This window comes from Sinohyriopsis cumingii, chromosome 19 (assembly GCF_028554795.1).
Source record: "Sinohyriopsis cumingii isolate HCF-2022 chromosome 19, ASM2855479v2, whole genome shotgun sequence".
NCBI classification, from domain to species: Eukaryota; Metazoa; Mollusca; class Bivalvia; order Unionida; family Unionidae; genus Sinohyriopsis; species Sinohyriopsis cumingii.
This window is the reverse complement of record NC_142979.1, coordinates 7037868-7061193: the sequence shown is the minus strand read 5'-3', so window position 1 is coordinate 7061193 and position 23326 is coordinate 7037868. Positions and strand designations below refer to the sequence as shown.

General features: G+C 40.2%; 1 protein-coding gene across 1 annotated transcript; it reads left to right on the top strand.

The window, feature by feature from the left end:
* The first annotated feature begins 579 nt into the window (after window positions 1-579).
* LOC149775099 (BTB/POZ domain-containing protein 6-B-like) lies at window positions 580-23014 on the top strand. Its single transcript, XM_089944350.1, has 2 exons — window positions 580-828; window positions 22580-23014. Exons 1-2 carry the CDS (start codon window positions 580-582, stop codon window positions 22712-22714), a joined length of 384 nt encoding a protein of 127 aa, XP_089800476.1. The 3' UTR covers window positions 22715-23014.
* The last annotated feature ends 312 nt before the right edge of the window (window positions 23015-23326 follow it).

The following is a 23326-nucleotide window of genomic DNA, read 5'->3' as shown; positions in this document are numbered from 1 at the left end:
TTCAAGTATTTTGATCGATAGTTCAGTCGCTTAACCCAATATGCATTCAGCAATAGAATGTGCAAACATGGGACAGTTATTAATGACAACGTACTGTGGATATGAATGTATAACTGGAGAGCATTAGATTAAAGCATTCAGTCTGCCCAGTGGTCATTATTGGCCAGATCAACTGAATAAAGCATGAAAATTGGCACATGCCCAACTTGTTTTAAAATAAAGATAAGCGCTTGTCCTGGACTAGTGTCTTGCAGAAGTTTACTTGTCCAATCTTGACAATAAATAGTCTTGGATGTCAAGCTATGGCATCTGGTCAGCTTGTTTTATGTCGTTATTCTTCTCCATTGTTGATAATTGCTGGAGATATAACTGCTGCACTGCACTGAGGGAAGTAAATACGTAGGTGAACATATAAGGCGACTCTAAAAAGTGCATGAGAGACGTAACTGGACCGAAAACTCTCTAATTCATGATTTAGATGTCACATGACCTTACATTCATTGTATTTGTGATGTTTTTTTTGTTACCATGAGTGCAAATATTTGTTCTCTTTTATATTTCCGACACATTGATCTAAGCATGGTACAGTCGCACGAGATTGATTGGCAGTCTAGAAAATCAATAGCAGAGTGTAATCGACAAATGTTGACAAAACAAATTGAAACTGATGTTACATTTCTGGTTGGGATGCCGGAAGAGCCAGTTAAAGCACACAAATACATGTTGATAAGCCGTAGTTGTGTATTTTACGCCATGCTGTGCGGACCAGTCCATTACAATCCCAATGAAATTAGGATCACCGATATTGAGCCAGAGATCTTCAAACAAGTGCAGCAGCAGAGGGGGCGAATCGGACATTTTGTCCAATCGTTATTTTGCTTAATTATTACTTCTGCACTCAACGATCTAGTGTCGTCAGCGCCTGGTAAAAAAAAAACGACGTCGGTCCATCCTACACGATGGTGACGTCATTTGGTTTAATTAACACCTTCTGCGCGCTGATCCCCAGCGTCGTCAGCGTCCGGTAAGCACATCGACGACCGCGTCGATGTCATTGCCCCCTCTGCTGCTATGATCTTACAAACAGAGTGATCACTAACTCCTCCTCTTGCAGATCAATTAGGTTATTTGACTGATCGGTAAGTCTGAAATTAATTCTCGTTAAAAACCGATCATGGCATCGCATATAGACCGGATTAATCGGACTCTCAATGATCAAAAATCCCGGAGGGGCTGTTGGTGAAAACGAATAAAGGATATACCCCTGTTGAGCTTGATTTGATTGCTTGGTATCCACCTGATAACTCCCTTCGATAACATCACACACTAGATTGATCGCTATCACTGATGCGATATTTACGTTGTATGGAGCAATATGCCTACCACCATCTCCGTTATCGTGTCTGAGGATAGTTGATGGGGGGGTGTCCGCGGGTGGATTCTCAGGCCATCCTAGTATGGTTCTTATTGAACTGTTATAAATATCAACCATATACCCCGGTGTGCTTATTTCAATCGTCGACGATAACGTCGGTTCATGAACCGTAATAGCGATTTTTGATTCCTTTCCTGTGATCGATTTTATCCTGCGTTGAAATTCTTTATTGATTTGCTCTATTTGGTATGACCCAGTTGGTATTGTAACCTCCTCCCAGTTTGGGGTCCCATCGGGTTTATTTGTCCGTGCAAAAACCAGCGAGTTATTAGGTTGTTGTCCGTTAAATGCGTCCGCTCGGATATTAGGCCAACTGTGATATACTCGCAATTTTGCCAGCGCTATTTCCTTTACTGGAACCGGTGATGGGAAGTTCACACTGAATTCGGGTTTCGTTGATGTTATCGATATCATACTTGTTTGTACCGGAGTGGTGTTCTCCGCGATCCGCTGAAGTAATTGAGACCCTTCGGGGTTCAGCGACATTATTATTATTCGTTGTTTTTAGTGTCTAATTTTAACAACCAGGTGGTTTCGGCTTCCAGTTGAAAATCCTCGATTTTTGACATCGCGGAGCTATATAACTGGACCATCGTGGAGAATTCAACATCGGATACGAACAAATTATCAATCGATAACGAGATCAACCCGGATAATTTCGAGTATGCGTCGGATACTATTTGATGTTTTACTGTATACTCGTTGAGTTTTTTCTGAAAACACGATGATATCTTCCTAGTGATTGCGTTGGCAACTCCAGCAACTGTTGTCATTGCGGAGACAGCGATTGGAACAGCGATCGGGGTTATCGTGGTCACCGTGGATAAAATAACACCGGCGCCAGCTACTATACCCGACACCGAGTACACGACCGCGTCGATGGCGGTTATTTTACGACGGTATTTTTTTATTTTTACACGGTATTGTTCGGAAAGCGTTTTCAAGTTCGCGGAAAATTCTTTTGCGGTATCGAATCGATATTGATGTGACGTCGGTGATACCTCTGATTCAACTTCCTTGGTGGTCATTTTTATTTTAAAAGAGCTAGTGTTTTTAATTACTTAGATTCGCTGCAAATTCCACATACCATGTAATGTTTGCCCGGGCTAGATTTCTATCAACGGCATAAATTGTAAACTGTTCAGTTGCGTTCTTGTCTATAATTGTTGATATTGTATTGTTAAACCCGGATGAACTCGACGATAATATATTAAACTGCATCATTGAAACCAGTGTCAGTCGATAAATACCCTTAACAGTTGCGGTGATATTTACTGTATTCTGTGTAGGAGTCCAATCGAATGATCCATGCCGAATTGTGTATACTGTGTTGATGATGTTCTCATGAGGGATTTTTATTTTTTCGAATTGCTCTGCTACTCTCGGTAGTCCGTCTTTAATCGCTTCAACATCAGTTTTAATCGTTCCTATTTCCTGTATATGCGTGTCCACATCTTTTTTGTTCGCTGCAACATTAGTTTTGATTGTTTCTATTTCCCGTGTATTCTCGGTCATACTTTTTTTGTTCGCTGCAACATCAAGTTTGATTGTTCCTATTTCATATGTATGCACGTCTATACCTTTTTTGTTCGCTGCAACATCAGTTTTGATTAATCCTATTCCCCGCCAATACGTGTCTACATTTTTTTTGTTCGCTTCAATATCGGTTTTGATTGTTCCTATTTCCTGTGTATGCGCGTCCACACCCTTTTTGTTCGCTTCAACATCAGTTTTGATTGTTCCTATTTCCTGTGTATGCGCGTCTACACTCTTTTTGTTCGCTTCAATATCAGTTTTGATTATTCCTATTTCTTGTGTATGCGTGTCCATATTATTTATGATCGTTGTAACATCAGTTTTGATTGTTTCTATTTTCCGTCCATGCGAGTCTACATTATTTATGATCCTTGCAACATTAGCGCCGATTATTTCTATTTCCCGCTCATGTACTACTACACCATTTCTGTTCTCTGCAACATCAAGTTTGATTGTTTTTATTTCCTGTCCATACGCAGTGATATCATTTATAGTTGTTGTAATCTCATCCGGTCTGGTATTTTTTTTACCAAAGAATTTATCAAAGTTGTCATCGATCCTGTTAACATTTTTCCGTAACGAGACAAATTGGCCCGACAGCGTTGCAAAATCCAAAATAGCACCCATTATTGCTGCAAGATTTGGTTCGGTTACCGCCGGGGTCCCGAAAAAACTAGCGGTAGTGAGTTGTATATCGGTGATAGATTTTTTCACCTGCGCGTCAAGTTCGGTCACCGATCTATCCAACCTTATAAAACCGTCTTTGACTAATGTTACCGCCGATATATGTTCACCCGGTTTGAGTCGTCCGTCGCCGGTATACAGCGCGATAGTGCCCTCGGCGGCGTCACGCTGTCGTGTTAAAACGTCATTCAGCGACACATTACCGGATTTCAATTTACCCTGGCGGTCTTGAAATACAACTATTTCGCCTGGGTCAACACTGGTTAAATTCAACGTATCAGCGATTTCATCCTCGATTAGTTTTTTTATGTCATCGGTGGCGGGCGTTTCCGTGGGCTTTTTCAGCGCCGAAACCGGTCGTCCCCAGATATCAATCATTATTATTGTAAATGTTATTCTCTAAAATCCGTTGAGCTTCTACGACCCCACTAGTGTATTCGTTTACAACCACATGAGGTGGTTTTCGCGATGATGAAATCGCCGCAAGTACGTTCAATACCTCGCGGCCACATATCGGTGGGTCACTTAACTGCTGTGTTGGCAGCGTGGAATAAAAAACCCGGGCCGAACACGCCCGGGCTGAACACGCCCGGATATACCGCATGAACTCTTTCGGCGGGGCTAACCCGTATGAATCAAAATAGACGATCGCACGCGGATCAATCGCGTATGCAACCCAATGAGTTCCCGCTCCGGAGGACCCATCGAGGTTAATTATGCCTGTTTCAATATTCCTTGGTGCCGCCGGTAATTGATCCCTCATAAAAACACCTCTGAAGTTTTTTATCGCTAGCGCGTTCGCGGCGTCTATTAAATCAAAATTAGACATAGGAGTCATTGACCCCCGGGTCAATAAACGGTTCCCGGTAGTCTTAGACCCTTTCCCGAATACCATGAATACGGGGTTCCCGGTAGTCTTAGACCCTTTCCGGCCACGGGTCGTTTTTTTTTGTAGCCTTTCCCGGTTGCCTTCTTCAATGCCATTCCCGCCGCGGTACCAACGGCTCCTAACGCCGCCGCCTTAGCCACTGCTGGTGCGGCCGCGGCAATCAATGCCGGAATCGCGGCTAACAACGGAAATATCCCACCGGTCTTTTCCATGTCTTTGATCGCTGCGGCCGAGAAATCTATTTGAACACCCTTTTTATTCTTCATCGCATTATTGAAATGTTTTCTTTGACGCGCCGTCAACGATATCTTATGATTACCACCTGCCATCTGTGACGGCTTCAGCGTTATTGTGGTCCCGCATTGTTTAGCCGACTTTGATCGTAATTTCTTGACTTGACCATCAGTCAACTCTACACTGACGACACTATACGACATTTTATTGTAAACGCGTTTTGTGCTTTCAATTACATGTTTTCCACTGGCGCATCAACGATTCTCATTCGTCCACCAACACCTTCTAGCAGCATTGATTTATCGCTGAGAATGACAGCGACCGCTCTGTAATTAACACCAGCTGGGGCTATACGAGCTCGGAAGTGTATATCAACGACGGATTGTCTCGTTAAATCAAGATGTTCCAACGAAAAGTAATAAATCGGATACAGGTTTTTAAAATCAAGTTGTGATATTTGCAAACCAGTGTCGACGTTTTGATCACGACCCATATATGACAGCAATCGATGATACACACGTGCGACATGGTTATCACCGTAATTAAGCTGTATATCCTCGGATGGTTCCTGTTGTCCGTTTATTCTCAGCGAAACCTCCATGACTCCTAATCGATCAAATATCATATGGCTGCGTTCTTGATTACCCAATCGTTCCCTATTCTGTAGCGCTATGAATATATGACGCGGGGCTGAAACACCCTGTTTTGATGCTAGGTGCCATGTAAACGTATCGGCGACGTTATCCTCTTTAGCATCAGTTGTTACCGTTAGCCAACTCAACAGCGATTTCCCTCCCTGTTCCATAAATGCTAACAATCGTGCTTCCGTGGTAACTGATGGAGTCAGCACCGGCATCCACAATGCCATTTTAGTTAAAATGACTTTACCGGCAGCGACGCCAGCAGCATGCCATATTGCATTGTTATCATCGCCCCTTCGCGTCAGCGCGATTGTATGCTTAGCCCCATAGACAACTTTTCTGACATTTCTGCAGAATCCAAATATGTGATGGAGTGGAATCGCGCATGAAAACTGTCGGCGTGGTCCTTGCAACATTCCTACTCGTGCTGCGAATCCTAGATTGTAATCATTGTTGGTGCTTTTTATAATATTAAAATTAGCACCTGGTCTTGCTCTGCGGTCTGGATTGGCTGCTTCAGCCTGTGGGTCAGTTGCGGTATCTCTTTCCACCAGCACGTTAATGTACTGAATATGATCAGCGTTATCGGTGGAGTCCTTCGCAAACATCATAGATGGGCCCGCCGATCTTGTATAATCATCCGAGTATCTCGCCAACCCAATTATCGTTGTTGCAACATCAACCTCGCGTTCTATTGATTCAATTTCTCGCCCGTCAATAAGATATCTGGCGCTCTCAAATAACGCCATGATACCGTTGTTGACGAAGCCAACTCGAACACGATGGTCATCTGCGTATGGTGCATTATCGGCGGCATTTGTCACGAGTTCTCCCTCGATTTCGATAAACGCTTCACACGGCAGAAAATATTTACTGGTATCTTGGACCTGAAGTTCAATTCGCGATCGTAGGTCGGGTTGCGCTGCATAATAAGAATAATATTGATAATCACGGACAGAATCATCCCTGCGCACTGGGGCATCCATATCAAACGCGGGATCAGCGGTACGCGCAAACATTCTATTATTTATCATGTTGATGTTTTCAATTGCGATTTTTTCGTCGTAAATTCTTTGAATTTAAACCACTCCCCGCTATCGCGTTCATGAGCGCGTTGGTTGCCGCATCGGCGGATGGCGAAGTCGTCGCCAACGACTCTAATTTTTCTTCCACGGCGTTATTTATTACTTTACTGACATTTGCAGGCATCACTGTCGTTGATGGCATTACCGGTGGTTTCTGTTTTTTTCTCCTGAATTTCACCAATGACATTAGTTTGTCCCGCGCGGCTGAAAACGCCCTTCCGGCAACATCTCCAATGGCACTAATACCCTTATCACGAATAACATCAATAGCCTTCATTCCTAATTGTTTGGCTAACGGCGCTACTTTTGGAGCCATTCTTGTAAATAACCCCGCAATGGTGCTACCGAGACCATCTCCATAGTACGCGCGGTAAACAGGCAATCGCGAGTTTACCACGTAGACGAGTACTGGTTTATCATGGTTGTAGTGTATGATCATCCTTATTAAAAACACCAGTTTTCCAATTAATCATCCACGAGTTCGTCTATGAGCGTTCGATATACATTAATGTCCATAATACCGCCTGCAAATAACCGCTTGCAAATATCAGCGGCCTCATTGATTATTTCCGTAGAGTTATTTCCGGCTCGTTTTCCTCCGATTAGTACTTCCAGCCGTGATATATCACTGAGAACACTATTAGGACAGGTAACGCCGTAGGATTCTTTACCAACAGAGTATCCTTTTCCTTTTTTTGGTGTTATACTCTTAACTTCCTTGTGGAATGCGTCGTAATCGGATTTACTACGATGTGGTAATGCATCTTTATGTTTACTCGCTAAATACACTATTCTTGCCCAGTCCTTTAACGACTTTATATTTTTCTCGTAACCGCTATTGATATGCTTCTTATCTCGTATGTTCTTAGCAAAATTGTTGGCAGTAAAATTAATTAATTCTTCCCTGTTGCTGAAGCCTCTAATTTCATCTATTGTGCTCTTCTTGAGTACAATACGGGGTATATTCCCCTCTTTTTCTTCCGGTATTTCTTCTTCTGGTATTTCTTCTTCTGGTATTTCTTCTTCTGGTTCTTTCGCAGTAGCGCCTAGTTCTTCTTCGTCGGCCATTGTAACATAGGGTTCTTGTGGTTCGGTTATAGCGAGTGGTGGCGGCCTCCGTGTTGTAGCAGCCGCTATTTTTGCAGGAAGTGTTTCTAAAGACCTTTTTGTTTGTTCGGTCTGAGCCGCTATCTTTTCAAGCGCACCAAGAACGGGTACAGTTGCCGCCGTAACATCCTTAGTCGCTTTAGTTACCGGGGCAAATAACTGTTCACTTCCAACAGCAAAATCAGTTTGCATTTGTTGTCGCGTTTGAAGTTTCTCTCTCACTCTGTCTCGTAACGGTATAAACTTTCTAAGCGCTGCTAGCCGCTCTCTGGCTAGCCGAGTAGTAAGTGATTCACCTACCATTATTGTAAATTGATCCGCAATTTTCTAATTTTCCGCCGAGTGTACCATCGGGGGCTCCACGGAGTTTTCGTCTATAATCCTTCTAATGTTTTTGATCTTACTAGAAATCTCCCGGCGTCGTTCATAAACACGTCCGAGTTTTTTTCGTATTATTTCAACGGCAGTAAATAGTCCAATGAATGCATTTGCGTCATTGTGGTACAGGTTCTCATTAATCGTATGTTGTAATCGTTTTATAAAAAAATACTCGCGGGCCAGGGTAAAACGCCCCCGTTTCGACTGTTCGTTAATAATCTCATAATCGGATAATATTTTTTCACTGTCGAGACCATCAGATAATTCAATTCCTTGATTTTTTAATTTTGAAATCTCAGTTAATATATTATTGATGTCTTCGATATTCATTATTCTTATAAAACATCTTATTTCTAATATCAAAAATTTTAATAAAATTATTGGGGCCATTTTTGACCCCGTTTTTTGTATGGACAGTACAATGCCGTAGATCTCCACTCGAGTGTTGTGGCAGATTGCAGGCATACATGGACAGTACAATGCCGTAGATCTCCACTCGAGTGTTGTGGCAGATTGCAGGCATACATGGACAGTACAATGCCGTAGATCTCCACTCGAGTGTTGTGGCAGATTACAGGCATATACATATACTTAATTAAGGACATTCACATCTTGGAACCCAAAAGCATACATCTCCGGGAGGGAGGCCTAGGGTGACAAACGTCATCGTAGACCGCCCAGAAGATATGCTTGGGGGACATCACTACATGTACTTAATTAAGGATGAATATATTTACAATGAAATGATTGATGGATGATGGGACGGCACAAGACAGCACAAACATAAAACGGCGGGGCGGAACTCTACGGCCAATTCAACCAATCAAAAGCAACCCAATTAAATTAACCCGGTTGCATGATTGTGAACAAAAGACAACCACACGCCCGGGTCAAGAGCGTGGGTTAGTTTTGATTAGTTGAATTGGCTTTCGAAAGCCCCAGGCTTATAACGAGTCATCTTGTATATAAAGTGACTAATACAGCGGCGTCAGTCACAAGGTGTGTGTTAATTTGAATTCCCTTGAATCGTTTGAATCCTTAAATACTTATTAATGGTGTTTCACGGCATTTAAATGAAACCAAATACTCAAATAAAACATTAAAAAAAAGAATACAGCTGTTAGATAATAGCGTGTATTTCATTAGTTTTCATCGTAAAATGATTAATTAATCGCAACATTAATTGGACTTGAAGGGACGCAACATTAATTAGACTTCAAGGGACGTAACTCTTGTCATGCGACGCTATCACAAAACGAGTTATCTGCCTTTGATGTTATATATGAAAATCGAATTCTATGACCCGTCTTTTTTGAGATCGCTGTTTGATATATTCGTTCTGCAACAAATTGTATTGAGGCGATACAAATGTCAAAATATTTTCCTGCCTCATTCATCGACTGAAATATTTTTTCCTCGTGAGTTGTTGTATCAAATGACTTTACGGGTTTTACTTTCTTTGAGTATTTACCAGTTTGGCCTTTTTTACTATTTTCACTCTGAGAGATGGCTTGCAGATTACACAGTCTATTATTTTGATAATTAGAATCAATGTGATCAATAACGAGAGTATCTTTGATCAATCCGTGGAAACATTCATAGATGATTCTGTGACAGAGATATTTTTTCCCTCCAGCAGTAAACATTAAATACCCGTGATTGTTTTTCCATCCAACCGGCTTCTTCAGTCTACGATTTCTAACAATACCGTCGCGAGATGCCTCGTAATTGACGAGCAGGGGATGCGGCTGAAATTCTTGGTCCATTTGTATAATAATACTACTTGTCTAATTTATTATTTGGTTTAATTATGAATCTTTCAACGTAGTCTTGGGGGGTTTTGATGACGAAGTCGGCGGTGGGGTTGATGACGGCGTTTTTAATTCGCTTGTCATAATAGCGTTTTAGTTCCCTGTATCGCTTTCCGCCACAATTGATACACAACTGTGATTTTCCTCTTACACCGACGTGGCAAACCAAGCACGGGAGGGGGCCAAGAGAACCATTACGAACGCTTTGTAAATGATACCCGCAGAATTCACCTCTACATGATTTATTGCACGGGGTTGTCGACCCAATCATCAACCATTTGCAGTGATTCATTATACTATATTCTTTCATTTAAATACTTGTTTTAATTATATGGATGAGTTCGAGAGATTGGCAGCAATTAAACCCCGGAAAAATATTAGGTTTAATCTCGATAGAGTCCTCAAGGACACACCAAAAGCGTTAATAAACGATAAAACCCTGTTGAGTAAAATACGCGATTGTATCAATGAATTCAAGCGTGATGGCGCATCTCACAGTTGGTCAACATTTCGAATTGATGGCATTGTTGATGCTACCATGAACGACAACCGCGCAGCAATGATAATATCACAACTTGACGGTAAAAGGTATTTCTTCAGAGTAAAATTCATTGTCCGGGTGGAATCAGGCGATTGGATCATGCGTGATAAATTTGAACCAGTTCTCAGCGACAAGAAAACAGTCACTGTCAGCCGCGACTCCAAGCCGGGGTTGTTAACCGGAATTGACAAACCATACTATGAACGAGCGTATCCTGAAACAGCAGTTGTTTATGGAATATACCCGTTAAATAAGAAACCTGATATCGGAAAACTGAAACCGATGAAACAGTCAACTGGGATAAATTGTGTAGCAGAACGAATAATAGAGCATTTTACAAATGCATGTCGAGGAAACAAATTGACTGATTTACGACGTAGCAAAATCAACCAGTGGGAACTAACCGTAAAAGAGCGTGGAGCAACCATCAGCGACATAGCGAGATTAGAAACATCGCTGAGATTTCCAATAACCGTTACAACGATAACCGGTGAAGTATTATACGAATCGAAGTATAAATCGAAGGGAGCCCCAATCAAAATTATTGATCATAACGAACACGCATGGACGCCCGTGATCACAATATTTCCACGGGATAGAACAGTAAAGTATATACCCGAAGAATTCCTGGGAGAACAATTCTCCAAGGACGGTTTTCTCGCGGAGAGGAAACTATTTGATGCTATTGCCTACTTGTGTAAAAACGACCCTGTATCAATGTGGTTACTTCGCAGCGCTGAAAACGATGCGGATACCTTTGATCAGTTTGTAAGACCAAACGGTGAATTATATCGCACTGAAGCATTTCACAACAGGATGAAAAAAACCGCCATAGAATTTGAGGAGCATGATGAACAACTGCTAACAAATTGTTTTACGATTCCATCGGTTGTAGCTCATGTTGCAGCAAGGAAAAATGCGTGGAGACCAACGCGCAGGGAATTTCTACCGGATGTACAATCCAGTTGTTTGGAATACTATCACGGTGGACTATGGAACACTGAATACAACCGCGACGCTATGATCTCGGTTGATATGGTTGCCTGTTATCCAGCGAGTTTTCTCGGGTATGGATCCGCCGCTGAGTACTTTAGACGATTTGGACACCCCAGTCATGAAATGATTCGTGTTGCTATTAATGGACCACTGCCTGATTTTGATTTAACCGGATTCGCTCGCATAGTATCATTTGAATTCGCGGCAGGACTCCATCGCTGTTGCTATATTTGGATCGGTAGACACATGGCTGAAAAGAGATGGCTGCCAATAGCGCTGCTACGGTATATGATTGATTGTAGCATGCTAGTTTCGTTGATTGTCAGTGACGCGATTATATCATACCGGGCACAGACTGAAGTCTGGTTACCAGAACCGGAGCGTCTAGATAGCATAATTGACGAGTCCAGAAAAAACATTGATGCCGACGAGGAATATATCATCGAATGGTCCAGGAGGATATTTAACCAACGAAACCGCGAGGCAAAAGATCTCGGTAGAAGAATAATTGGTAAGTTCACACAAGGTGGAAAAAACCACGACTACAAACGATATTGCTCACGGCTGATTATAGATGACGCAGAATATGATTTCGTAATCAAGGACACAGTGGCAAAAAATAGATACGTGAACTGCAAAACAGCTTTCTTGTCCAATGGAACGAGGTTGGGTACAGTTGTTACCTACAGCGATGGAGACAGCCCGGCGTATCCACATTTGAGGGCGTCTATGCTGGGATATGCCGCTATCAATTTATTCTCGATGATAAATAGATTCCCCGATACCGCGGTTAGAGTAGCCGTTGATTCGTTTTACATAGACGTAAAGTATAAGGAAAACGTAGCCGAGTTTACTAGTCCGGACGAGAGTTGGGGTACATGGAGAATTAAAAATGAAATACGACGCGATTATTCCCCGTCAGCAGATGTCACCGTTGAGAACAACTACTTACGCGGTGATAAATTGTCAGAATGGTCTAATGCACCATCGTGTTCTGATCCAATTTGTAGACACAAGACGGTTTATTTAAGCGGCTGTGGCGGGTCAGGAAAGACGACTCGGGCAATTGAATTATTTCGAACGCGGGCAAGTATAATCGTGCTTACACCGACCCATAGACTAGCGCGAGAGATAAAACAACGAAATGTTGACGCCGTTACTTATCACAGCTTTTTTCGATACAGCGGCGGTGAGTGGACTCCTGATCGAATGGGTGAAAAATTTATTCCCGACATTATCATCTGGGATGAGATATGTACTGTTTCGTTAGATACTTTACAAATGTTTCTTGAGTGGTTGCTGCGCGCGAATACAGCGGTAATCATGTGTGGGGACCATGGCCAACCACCACCATTTGTCGGCGAGGGTCCACATGATTGGTTAAGGGGTTTTGTGGACTATTATGAAGAAACCGATACTGATTACCGAGCACTTGATGAACAACTGCGCGAGGTTAAGAAATTAATCAGATTACAGCCGGATAGAATTCAATGTGAAATAATTCGCGAGGTGATTCCGGAAACGCCGTTAAATGAATTCTGGGAAACATGGAGACCAAACGATTTGATTGTAGCGAGTAGAAAGATAGTCAGAGACACACTTCAGCGGAAGTTGTTTACGTTGCATAAGGAAAAGTTTCCAACGCGTCCAGTGCCGTTATGTTATAGACCCGCGGACACACGGCGGCAGAACATTGAAGTTGAAATTCCAGGCCGGACAGAAAAACAAATTCTCGTGCTGAATGATATCGTGCTCGTTGATATCAGCGTCGTCGAGGACGCGCTACGTGCTGATAAATCCCCGTGGACGCTAGGATACGCAACAACAATACATTCCTCGCAGGGACTAACCATCACGGACACAATTGTTTGGATAGTTGATAATCGCATCGAATGGTCAAATCTAGTCTATCTTGCAGTGTCCAGAGTACGAAGGATAAATCAGCTTCGAAGAATTGTTATTGACGGAGCCGATGACGGAGTCACTGACGAAGCCGGCGACAAAGTCACCATCGATGCAAGCGTCATTGATAGAAAACTCTCGGGTTACCGCCAACAGGATAAAAAAAAACAGCGGCGTTTTGATATTGATGCCGAATTAATAATCTCGCTACGACAACAACAGAATAATCACTGCGCGAGTTGCAATTGTATAATGAGTTGGCGTTATTCGGATAAAGACACTCGCCAATTTACCGTGGATAGGATCGATAACAGTCTCGGTCATGTCAAAAACAATGTGAGGTTGACCTGTCTTGAGTGCAATAGACGCAACGGCGCTAGTTAAGACCACGTGGGGGTAATTGAGTATCGTTAGGTATCACTTGTAGTTGCTCGCGTGTAAATCCGCGCTGAGGAGCAGTTGAATCCAGTCTATAGATCGGTGGTCTACCAGTTGATCGTGTTATCGTTGATATGTTATGTGTGGTAACACTCCAAATAGGATCGGTAGCCCTTTTTTTACCGCCTTCAAGCTCTCCTGGTTCATATAGATATCTAACAGTGACATCGCCAAGAATCGGCTTAGAAACGCTATTTATTTTTAATTTTCCGGGTATATACTCGTATTTAATCGCGTCGCTGGGCTTCATGTTGATTACTCGGGTAATCTCGTTATTTAACGCTGCAATTACACCTGGCAACCTTTTGACCCATTCACGAGATCGTTTTTCTTGAATGAATTCCTTCGCGTATTGATATCCAAATAACCGTTCAGCGAGAGTCCGATTGAATCGTTCAACAATTGCCTGATCACGATGTAGCGCAGTATGACCTCGTCGTATCGCGACGCTATGATGTTTCAGCGTTGATAAAACAGCGCCGCGAAATTCACTACCAGGATCAACTTGTAATAGATTTGGCCAGCGCAGAGGACCTCTTCGATAAATCCGCTCAAACGCATCGGCTACTTCAGTTGCTGACTTTGTTTTCAACGGTTCCGCTTGTTTGTATCGACTCGCAACATCAACTACGGTTAGCGCGTATTTGTAACCGTTGTCATGCGGCAGAAATAGTATATCAGCCTGATGAACTTCATTAGGTACGCTGACATCAAAGCGCGAGAAGTTGATTTGTTTAGGCGGTGGTAGATAGATTTGCCATATAGCCTGTTTGGATAACCAATTAGCCGCAGTGGTCTTTGTTACCTTTGCAGCGCTTGCAAGCTTACCAATTGCGGCCTTCCCCTTCCAGTATCCTCTCGGAGAATAATAGATGGAATCCATCGTTTTTCTTGGATGATTGTTATTAATTACCAGCGCCAATCATTAATTTACCTTTCATAGCCGATTTTACCAACCATGAGGCCAATTTTTCTTTGACGGATTTATCAGGAATAGCATTTAGCGCGTGAATTAATTTTACATCCGCGATATGACGCTGTTGCAGATCGCTACTTTTGTAAGCAACATCATGAGCATGACACGCCTTATCAATAGCATTTATCGGATACTCACCTGGATTGGGCTGATCCTGAGCATCGAGTCTAATATCTAATCGTGTTCCGGGGCCACAGTAGTTATATCCTGGGAGGTGTTTTTCTCCTGGATACTTTGCCCACGGTGTTCCGGGGAGTTTTGCCAATTTGGCTGCGATGTCACCTCCTCGCTTTTTTTTAAAACATCTCCGGGTCTAATAGAAATAAATCTAAATTTCTTTGTACCGCATTGTACACACTTACCAGTAAGCGCCGATCTGTTATTTCTTGTCGTAACGGTTGTCATATCATTTGTGCCAGTACGCACTCTACACTTCACACAATATAGATCCATAATTTATGTATAGAGATATGAATATAATTGATTTTTCGGCGACTAAAACAAGAGAACCAGTTAAGCATGTTGCAGCGTTACCAAACTCGATCCGGATGATTATCATCGGACCATCTGGATCCGGCAAGACGCAATTGTTACTCAATTTAATAATGAGATGGATGAAGTGGGATAAGTTGTATTTGGTTGCTCCTAGCGTAGATGATCAACGATGCTACGAGGTGTTGAAAGATTTCAACGAGAATGCATCAGCGATCGCTAAAAAGAATGTTATTGAGTTTATTACGGATATCAATGATGCACCGGGTATTGATGATATTGATGGCGACGTTAACAATCTAGTCGTGTACGATGATGTTATGTTAGACAATCAAAAGAACCCAGCTAGGATATTTTCCAGAGGCAGGCATAAAAACACTGACGTGATATATGTCACTCAACGATACACTCAGATTCCAAAAGTAATCAGAGATAACTGCAATATTCTTGCTGTATTCAACGGCGTTGATACACACACGCTACGAAATATTTGGCAGACATGGTGCGGCGGTGACATGGACTTTAATGTTTTTCGAAACTTTTTTAGTCATGCTCAGTCGACCCCACATGGATTCATAACGATAAATTTACATGATCCTCGGACACGATATCGTATCGGACTTGACCAAATATTCGGTTAGTTGTAAATAATTTTCATTGTAAATAACCACTTAGCAGCAGAGGGGGCGATGACATCGACGCGGTCGTCGATGTGCTTACCGGACGCTGACGACGCTGGGGATCGACGCGCAGAAGGTGTTAATTAAACCAAATGACGACGCGACGATCCCCCAACGACGTCGTCGTTTTTTTTTTACCAGGCGCTGACGACACTAGATCGTTGAGTGCAGAAAGTAATAATTAAGCAAAATAACGATTGGACAAAATGTCCGATTCGCCCCCTCTGCTGCTAGTGCTGCTGTAGGTCTGCTTTGTTAAGATCTTTGCAGAGTAAAAATTATTGTGGAATTACTGCATAACCTGTTATAGAGCATGTGACTTTACAAAAGGCACGTGTCGGTTAGGAAACTTTATGGAATCCTCAATGAAAACCATCACAAAAGGCACCTGTCGATTAGGAAACTTTATGGAATCCTCAATGAAAACCATCACCTAACTACACTTTGTATTTATACATGCGTCTTTCTGATGAAATATGAATCTGTTTATTTGATGACATCATTTTGTGTGTTTTTGCAAAAAAGACCCACCCCGAATTTGTACCATTATTTAACTGAAATCTAAGGATTTCTGGTGTTTGTAGGGTGCAGAAACCTATGTTTAAAAAAAATTGTCCTCAATCCACTGGTTATAACTATATACAGATTAGAAGTAGATGGTTGAAAATTAAGTACTTTTGCAGGGATGGCACTGGTTTTAATAAAGTTTTCGCCCCAAAAACTTGCCATCCTCAATATTTTGTTGCCAATTTTCAAAACATGTTGCCATTTTCATACTACAGTACTATCCATTTATCTCAACATCCTCAGGACCAATGTGGTGGTGTTGTTGTTTGTAGGGTTTAATGCCATTTTTTAGCACAATATAGGCTATACATGCTGGTCAGTATAACTGGTGGAGGAAGAACCCTGGGAAGAACCACCAACCCATGAGAAGCTAATGGCAAGCTTTCTCACGTACCCACATTAGCCGAGCCTGAAGGCAATAATGTAGACATAAGCGGGTGTTTAGATAAGTAAGGGGGTGTGGGTGAAAATAAATTGAAATTTTTGCATACAAGTGAAAGTTGCAAGAGATGACCTATCATCACTCACTAGAATTTATGCAGAGAGAAAAAATGAAAATTTTGATTAAATGAAGACAACTAGTCTGAAATATACTTGTACTGTGAAAGCTAACATTTGTATTGTACACTCCTCAACGTGTTAAATGATATACATGCATATGAAAAATCCTTGAATTCAAGTATTCAGTCATGTTAGAAAATTCATGTATCAGTCAAATCCCGTTAGAAAACACAACTAAAACGTATGTATGTAAACAACGGTAGTCTTCATTTGATCGATATCCCATTGTCAACAGACACGTTTGCCGAAGTAATTCACTCTGATATTTATTATCCTAGTAGTATGTTGCTGTATAGATGTTTATATGCTACATGTACATGTACTTAAATTGTCTTAGATCTTGATCAGCCAGAGACTAGCATGATGCAGACGCTACCAAGTGGATGAGGCTGTTCATAGGGTAATGAAAACATGTGAAAAAATTAAAAAGTTAACATTTTTTTGCGAGATGTCCCACCTTCATTTAACTGGATGGCCAGATATCTACTGTTTCAAAATATTGGAACTCTAATAATTGGGGTTTTAAACCGCCATTGGTAGCGATCGTAAGCATGAACTTTTTGGTTGCAAACAGAAACTTTCCCAACACAATAAATATGTTCCAAGCACTATGATAAATGACAATGCTTTTAAGTTTGTTGCTGACTTTCTGAGCTCAAAGATCTTCGGCTTGCTTTTGTAGGGCGAAACAGATGCCCGTTATTGCTGCGGCAAAATCAAATAATTGTAAAACTTTGACAGATACAGAATATTTTTTCATTTGCTTAGTATATATATATATATATATATATATATATATATATATATATATATATATATATATATATATATTGTAATCAGTTATCATTTGAAATTTCAGCAAAACTATTTGTTCTGGTACATATTTCAAAAAGAAAAAAATTGCCATTGTCTGGGTGATTGTATCCATTCTAGTTCCTGATTTCAGAAGTGGTAAATTGTAGCCTGTCAGGTAGCATGATAACTTGAGTTATATTACACCACAGAGTATAAAGGCCATACATCAGCATATGTGGATTATGATATAACAATGCCGTGTTAGGGTGGTTTGTTAATATGAACAAAGGATTTGTTTATGTAACAATTGATTCCAGTGCAATTTTTTTATCCAAATTTGCAGCTTGCTGTCATGGTGCCTTTGAATTTCTCAACTCCAAACCCAAGACTCTAAATACACTTTTTTTTTTACAGCCGAACATGTTGTCACCAAAAAGATCGTCAGATGATATATTTTGCCGGCAATAAGGAAAACATTTTTGCACTTTGGGACATTGGCGAAGCCAAGTGCGATCCCTGCTTTAGAAATCATATCAGTATAAAGGTGAATACCACATTTGATGGAAATTCAGCAAATCTATGCTGTGGAAGGCAAATTTAGGAGAATGAGAAATCCAGGAACATAACTCTTGTAAATGAAGAGGTGGAATACTGGAAATTAAACTTGTACAAGGCACCATCAGTATGAAGCTGAATGCCAAATTTGATTCCAGCAATCTTAGGTAAAATTAAGCTGCAAAAAGTAAAGTTAGGAGAATGGGCAAGCAAGTTCAAGGTCTTATCAAAACAAAGTAACGAGTCTGATTTGAAATCCAACAATATTTTTGCTAAAATAAGGCTGCAGAAAACAAAGTTAGGAGAACAGGCAAGCAGATTTGAGGTCTCATCTTTAAAAGCTACTTATCAAAACTAGTAAAAATCATGCAGCAGGTTTGGAGGATAGGTAATCAGGGGCCATAACTCTTATCAATCATGGTTTGGGAGACTAAAAATCAGACTCATCCAAGGTCTCTTCAAAATAAAGCTTTATGCAAAATAAATTTAAAATCGAAGCATGTTTTGGGGATAAAGTTGTTTTGCAAAATACGTGCAAGTTTTTAAAATGAAAGGAAACATTTTTTGTTTGCATTTGATTAAAACACTTTGTTATATTGAACTGATTCAAATCCATGCAAAGAGTTTTGACCAAATTCTGATCACAAAGCAGTACTGTCTACATGTGCTATAGGTTGAGTGCAGCTGCAAACACTATAAACCCTAATCTGCCATTGCAACATGTGCCATTTTGTACAAGTGGTGATAATGGCTGCTATTTACAAATTTTGTACAGGTGGTGATAATGGCTACTATTTACACCTTTTGTACAACTGGTGATAACGGCTACTATTTGCACATTTTGTACAAGTGGTGATAATGGCTGCTATTTACACATTTTGTACAAGTGGTGATAACGGTTGCTATTTACACATTTTGTACAAGTGGTGATAATGGCTGCTATTTACACATTTTGTACAAGTGGTGATAATGGCTGCTATTCACACATTTTGTACAGGTGGTGATAATGGCTATTATTTACTCATTTTGTACAAGTGGTGATAACGGCTGCTATTTACACATTTTGTACAAGTGGTGATAACGGCAACTATTTACAAATTTTGTACAAGTGGTGATAACGGCTGCTATTCACACATTTTGTACAAGTGGTGATAATGGCTACTATTTACACATTTTGTACAGGTGGTGATAATGGCTACTATTTACACATTTTGTACAAGTGGTGATAACGGCTACTATTTGCACATTTTGTACAAGTGGTGATAATGGCTCCTATTTAGACATTTTGTACAAGTGATGATAACGGCTGCTATTTACACATTTTGTACAAGTGGTGATAATGGCTACTATTTACACATTTTGTACAAGTGGTGATAATGGCTGCTATTCACACATTTTGTGCAGGTGGTGATAATGGCTGCTATTTATGCATTTTGTACAAGGTGATAACAGCTGCTATTCACACATTTTGTACAGGTGGTGATAATGGCTATTATTTACTCATTTTGTACAAGTGGTGATAACGGCTGCTATTTACACATTTTGTACAAGTGGTGATAACGGTTGCTATTTACACAGTTGGTACAAGTGGTGATAATGGCTGCTATTTATGCATTTTGTAGAAGTGATGATAATGGCTGCTATTTACACATTTTCTACAAGTGGTGATAACGGCTGCTATTTACACATTTTGTACAAGTGGTGATAACGGGTGATGTTTACAGATTTTGTACAAGTGGTGGTAAGGGCTACTATTTACACATTCTTTACAAGTGGTGATAATGGCTGCTATTTATGCAGTTTGTACAAGTGGTGATAACGGTTGCTATTTACCCATTTTGTACAAGTGGTGATAACGGCTTCTATTTACAAATTTTGTACAAGTCGTGATAACGGCTGCTATTCACACATTTGGTACAAGTGGTGATAACGGCCGCTATTTACACATTTTGTACAAGTGGTGATAAGGGCTACTATTTACACATTTTGTACAAGTGGTGATAAGGGCTACTATTTATACATTTTGTACAAGTGATATAGGTTAATATTTACACATTTTTTACAAGTGGTAATAATGGCTGCTATTTATGCAGTTTGTACAAGTGATAACAACTGCTATTAAACACATTTTGTACAAGTAGTGATAATTGCTGCTATTTACACATTTGGTACAAGTGGTGATAACGGCTGCTATTTACACATTTTGTACAAGTGGTGATGACGGCTTCTATTGATAAATTTTGTACAAGTGGTGATAACGGCTGCTATTCACACATTTTGTACAAGTGGTGATAACGCCTGCTATTTACACATTTTGTACATGTGATGATAACGGCTACTATTTACACCTTTTGTACAAGTGATGATAATGGCTACTATTTACACATTTTGTACTTGTGGTGATAATGGTTGCTATTTACACATTTTGTACAAGTGGTGATAACGGGTGCTATTTACACATTTTGTACAAGTGATGAGAATGGCTACTATTTAGACATTTTGTACATGTGATGATAACGGCTACTATTTACACATTTTCTGCAAGTGATAATGGCTGCTATTTATGCATTTTGCACAAGTGGTGATAACGGCTACTATTTACACATTTTGTACAAGATGATAATGGCTAATATTTACACATTTTGTACAAACGGAGCCTTGTGCAGCATATTTATCACAGTTGCATAAATATGTATACATGGGGATTCTACATTAAATATAGTAAATATTTCACACAAATTATACAAAATCATCAGTAAAATTCCTATTAACAAAGGCAACTTATTTTGAAGAAATAGATAAATGTGCAAATACTGTTATGGCTGTGATTGCTTTTTAGTTGCTGTCAGCTTAATCACATTTCAGTAACCCTTTTGATAGTCGGATTAATGATAGAATGTGTTTTTTGGCATGGTTAACATGTCCTCACTCATGTGAAAACTATTTTATGATCAAAGGCATTATAAATCATAAAATTTGAGAGTAACAGTTGCTCATCTTTTGCACCAGGATTATTATTTTATAAAATCACATCTGATAATTTGCAGATGAAAATACCATGAGCTGACATACTCGTAATAACAGTACTAGTACAAGTATGCTGACATACTGGTAATAACAGGACTAGTACAAGTATGCTGACATACTGGTAATAACAGGACTAGTACAAGTATGCTGACATACTCGTAATAACAGGACTAGTACAAGTATGCATATTTAGTCTTTCCTCATGCAGTCTCTCTTACCAACACATACACAATAGCTGGGTCAAACTCAGTACACGTGACAGCCCAAAAACAGCCTTAAACCAGCATAAACCAAAAATACAGGTTACATGTTACAAATGCAGATTCCTTCTAAAAAAAATGGCAAACCTACTGTGTAGTGAAAATTGAGAAATAAAATGCTGATTTCTCATAATATGGGCTGATTGTGCTAAAATTTTATGGATGTAATAAAATGAAGGATCGCTTTGGTGGCCTAAGTGGTTAGAGCATCTATCATGGATGCGGGAGGTTGCAGGATTGAACCCTGTCTGAGTTGTACCATAGCAGCTGCCTTGCTTGGGCTCCGTATTAAGAGGTTAGTGTTAGGACTGGTCGGCCTGGTGTCAGGATAATGTTACTGGGTGGAACATGATGCAACATGTTAGCAGCATGATGCCCCAGTGCTAGACATCACTATAAACTGTCAACACTGCAGACATCATAGTGATATGACTGAAAAATTATTAAAGCTACATAAAATTTTTACCCCTACCAAAAAACACACACACGTATACACATTATTTAACATTTCATCTCAGTTTAATCTGGATGTATACTGTAAACTGCCACACTTCAGACATCGTAGTACTATGACTCAGATTGTTAAAGCTGCATTAAAAATTCAAATTACACACAAAAACACGCAAATAAAATGAACAGCATTAGTTGAATAAATATACCTTTGTCCAGATTTTCTCTTTAAATTAGCGAATTGTGGTAGAAATCTTTATAATTGTTGACACAGAATAATCATTGTTAGTCAAAACTTTCAATTTTTGTTTTGTAGAAAGCATGCAGTACAGACGATTTGGTTCTACACCAAAATTAGTGAAATCATCTTGTGAAGAATTTTATTAAATTATTTAACAAATTAATGATATATTTTTCATCCTAGGTTCATTTACTTTGAAAACATCACCATTGACCATGACAATATCCTTGCAGTTCTCTACACAGCAAAGAAGATCTCTATCAGTCACTGATTGACATGTGCTTGCGTCGTTTGAAAGTTAGTAATGACAGCCTACAACACTTGTACCATTTTGGAAAATGCCTATATCTGTGATGATGTGCAGCTTAAGGAGAAATGTCTGGAATTCATCTTCCGTACACCAAAACAAATTTTTCAGTTAAGTGATCTTTAGGAACTGTCTGAGGAGTGTATGACAGAAATAATAAATTTGGATGACTTAGCATTATCAGAGCAGGAGATATATGAAGGTCTTCAGAAGTATGCTGTTGGTAAGTGCCAGAAACATGGGATTGAGCCAACAACAGAAAACAAGAAACGTATGTGGGTGGGCTATTTAAGTATGTGTGTTTTCCATTGATGGACAGTGACTATTTTACTGAAGTGGTTTCTGAGTCAGGATTCCTCCACAAGAAGATAAGGTCCAGTTGCTCAAACATTTTGTCAAGCCACAACAATCAGTTGATGGCTTCATTATGGAGAAAAGAAATTTTAGATATATTTTTCAAAGATTTAATGAACATGCAACTGGTTGGAGCTATAAACGAGCCAAATCTGATGCAATAATGTTTTCAGTCTCCAAAAATGTTTTCATCCATGGAGTTATAGTTTATAGTTGCTGCCAAGGTGAAGGCAATTATGAGGTATCGCTTGCAATCAAGGAAGCTCCATATACTGTAGATAAAGCAATAAAGAGAGAACAATTAGCAACTGACTCCAGTGAAAAAATGTATGATATCGTCTTTGATGCACCTGTCCAGATTGAGAAGGACAAACAGTATAACAT

What these genes read in the sequence shown, in the direction of transcription:
- LOC149775099 (XM_089944350.1), top strand. Translation starts at nt 580, where the DNA reads ATGGTACAGTCGCACGAGATTGATTGGCAGTCTAGAAAATCAATAGCA. An exon ending in AGCCAGAGATCTTCAAACAA is followed by an intron (nt 829 to 22,579) that starts GTGCAGCAGCAG and finishes GTCGTTTGAAAG; the next exon opens with TTAGTAATGACAGCCTACAA.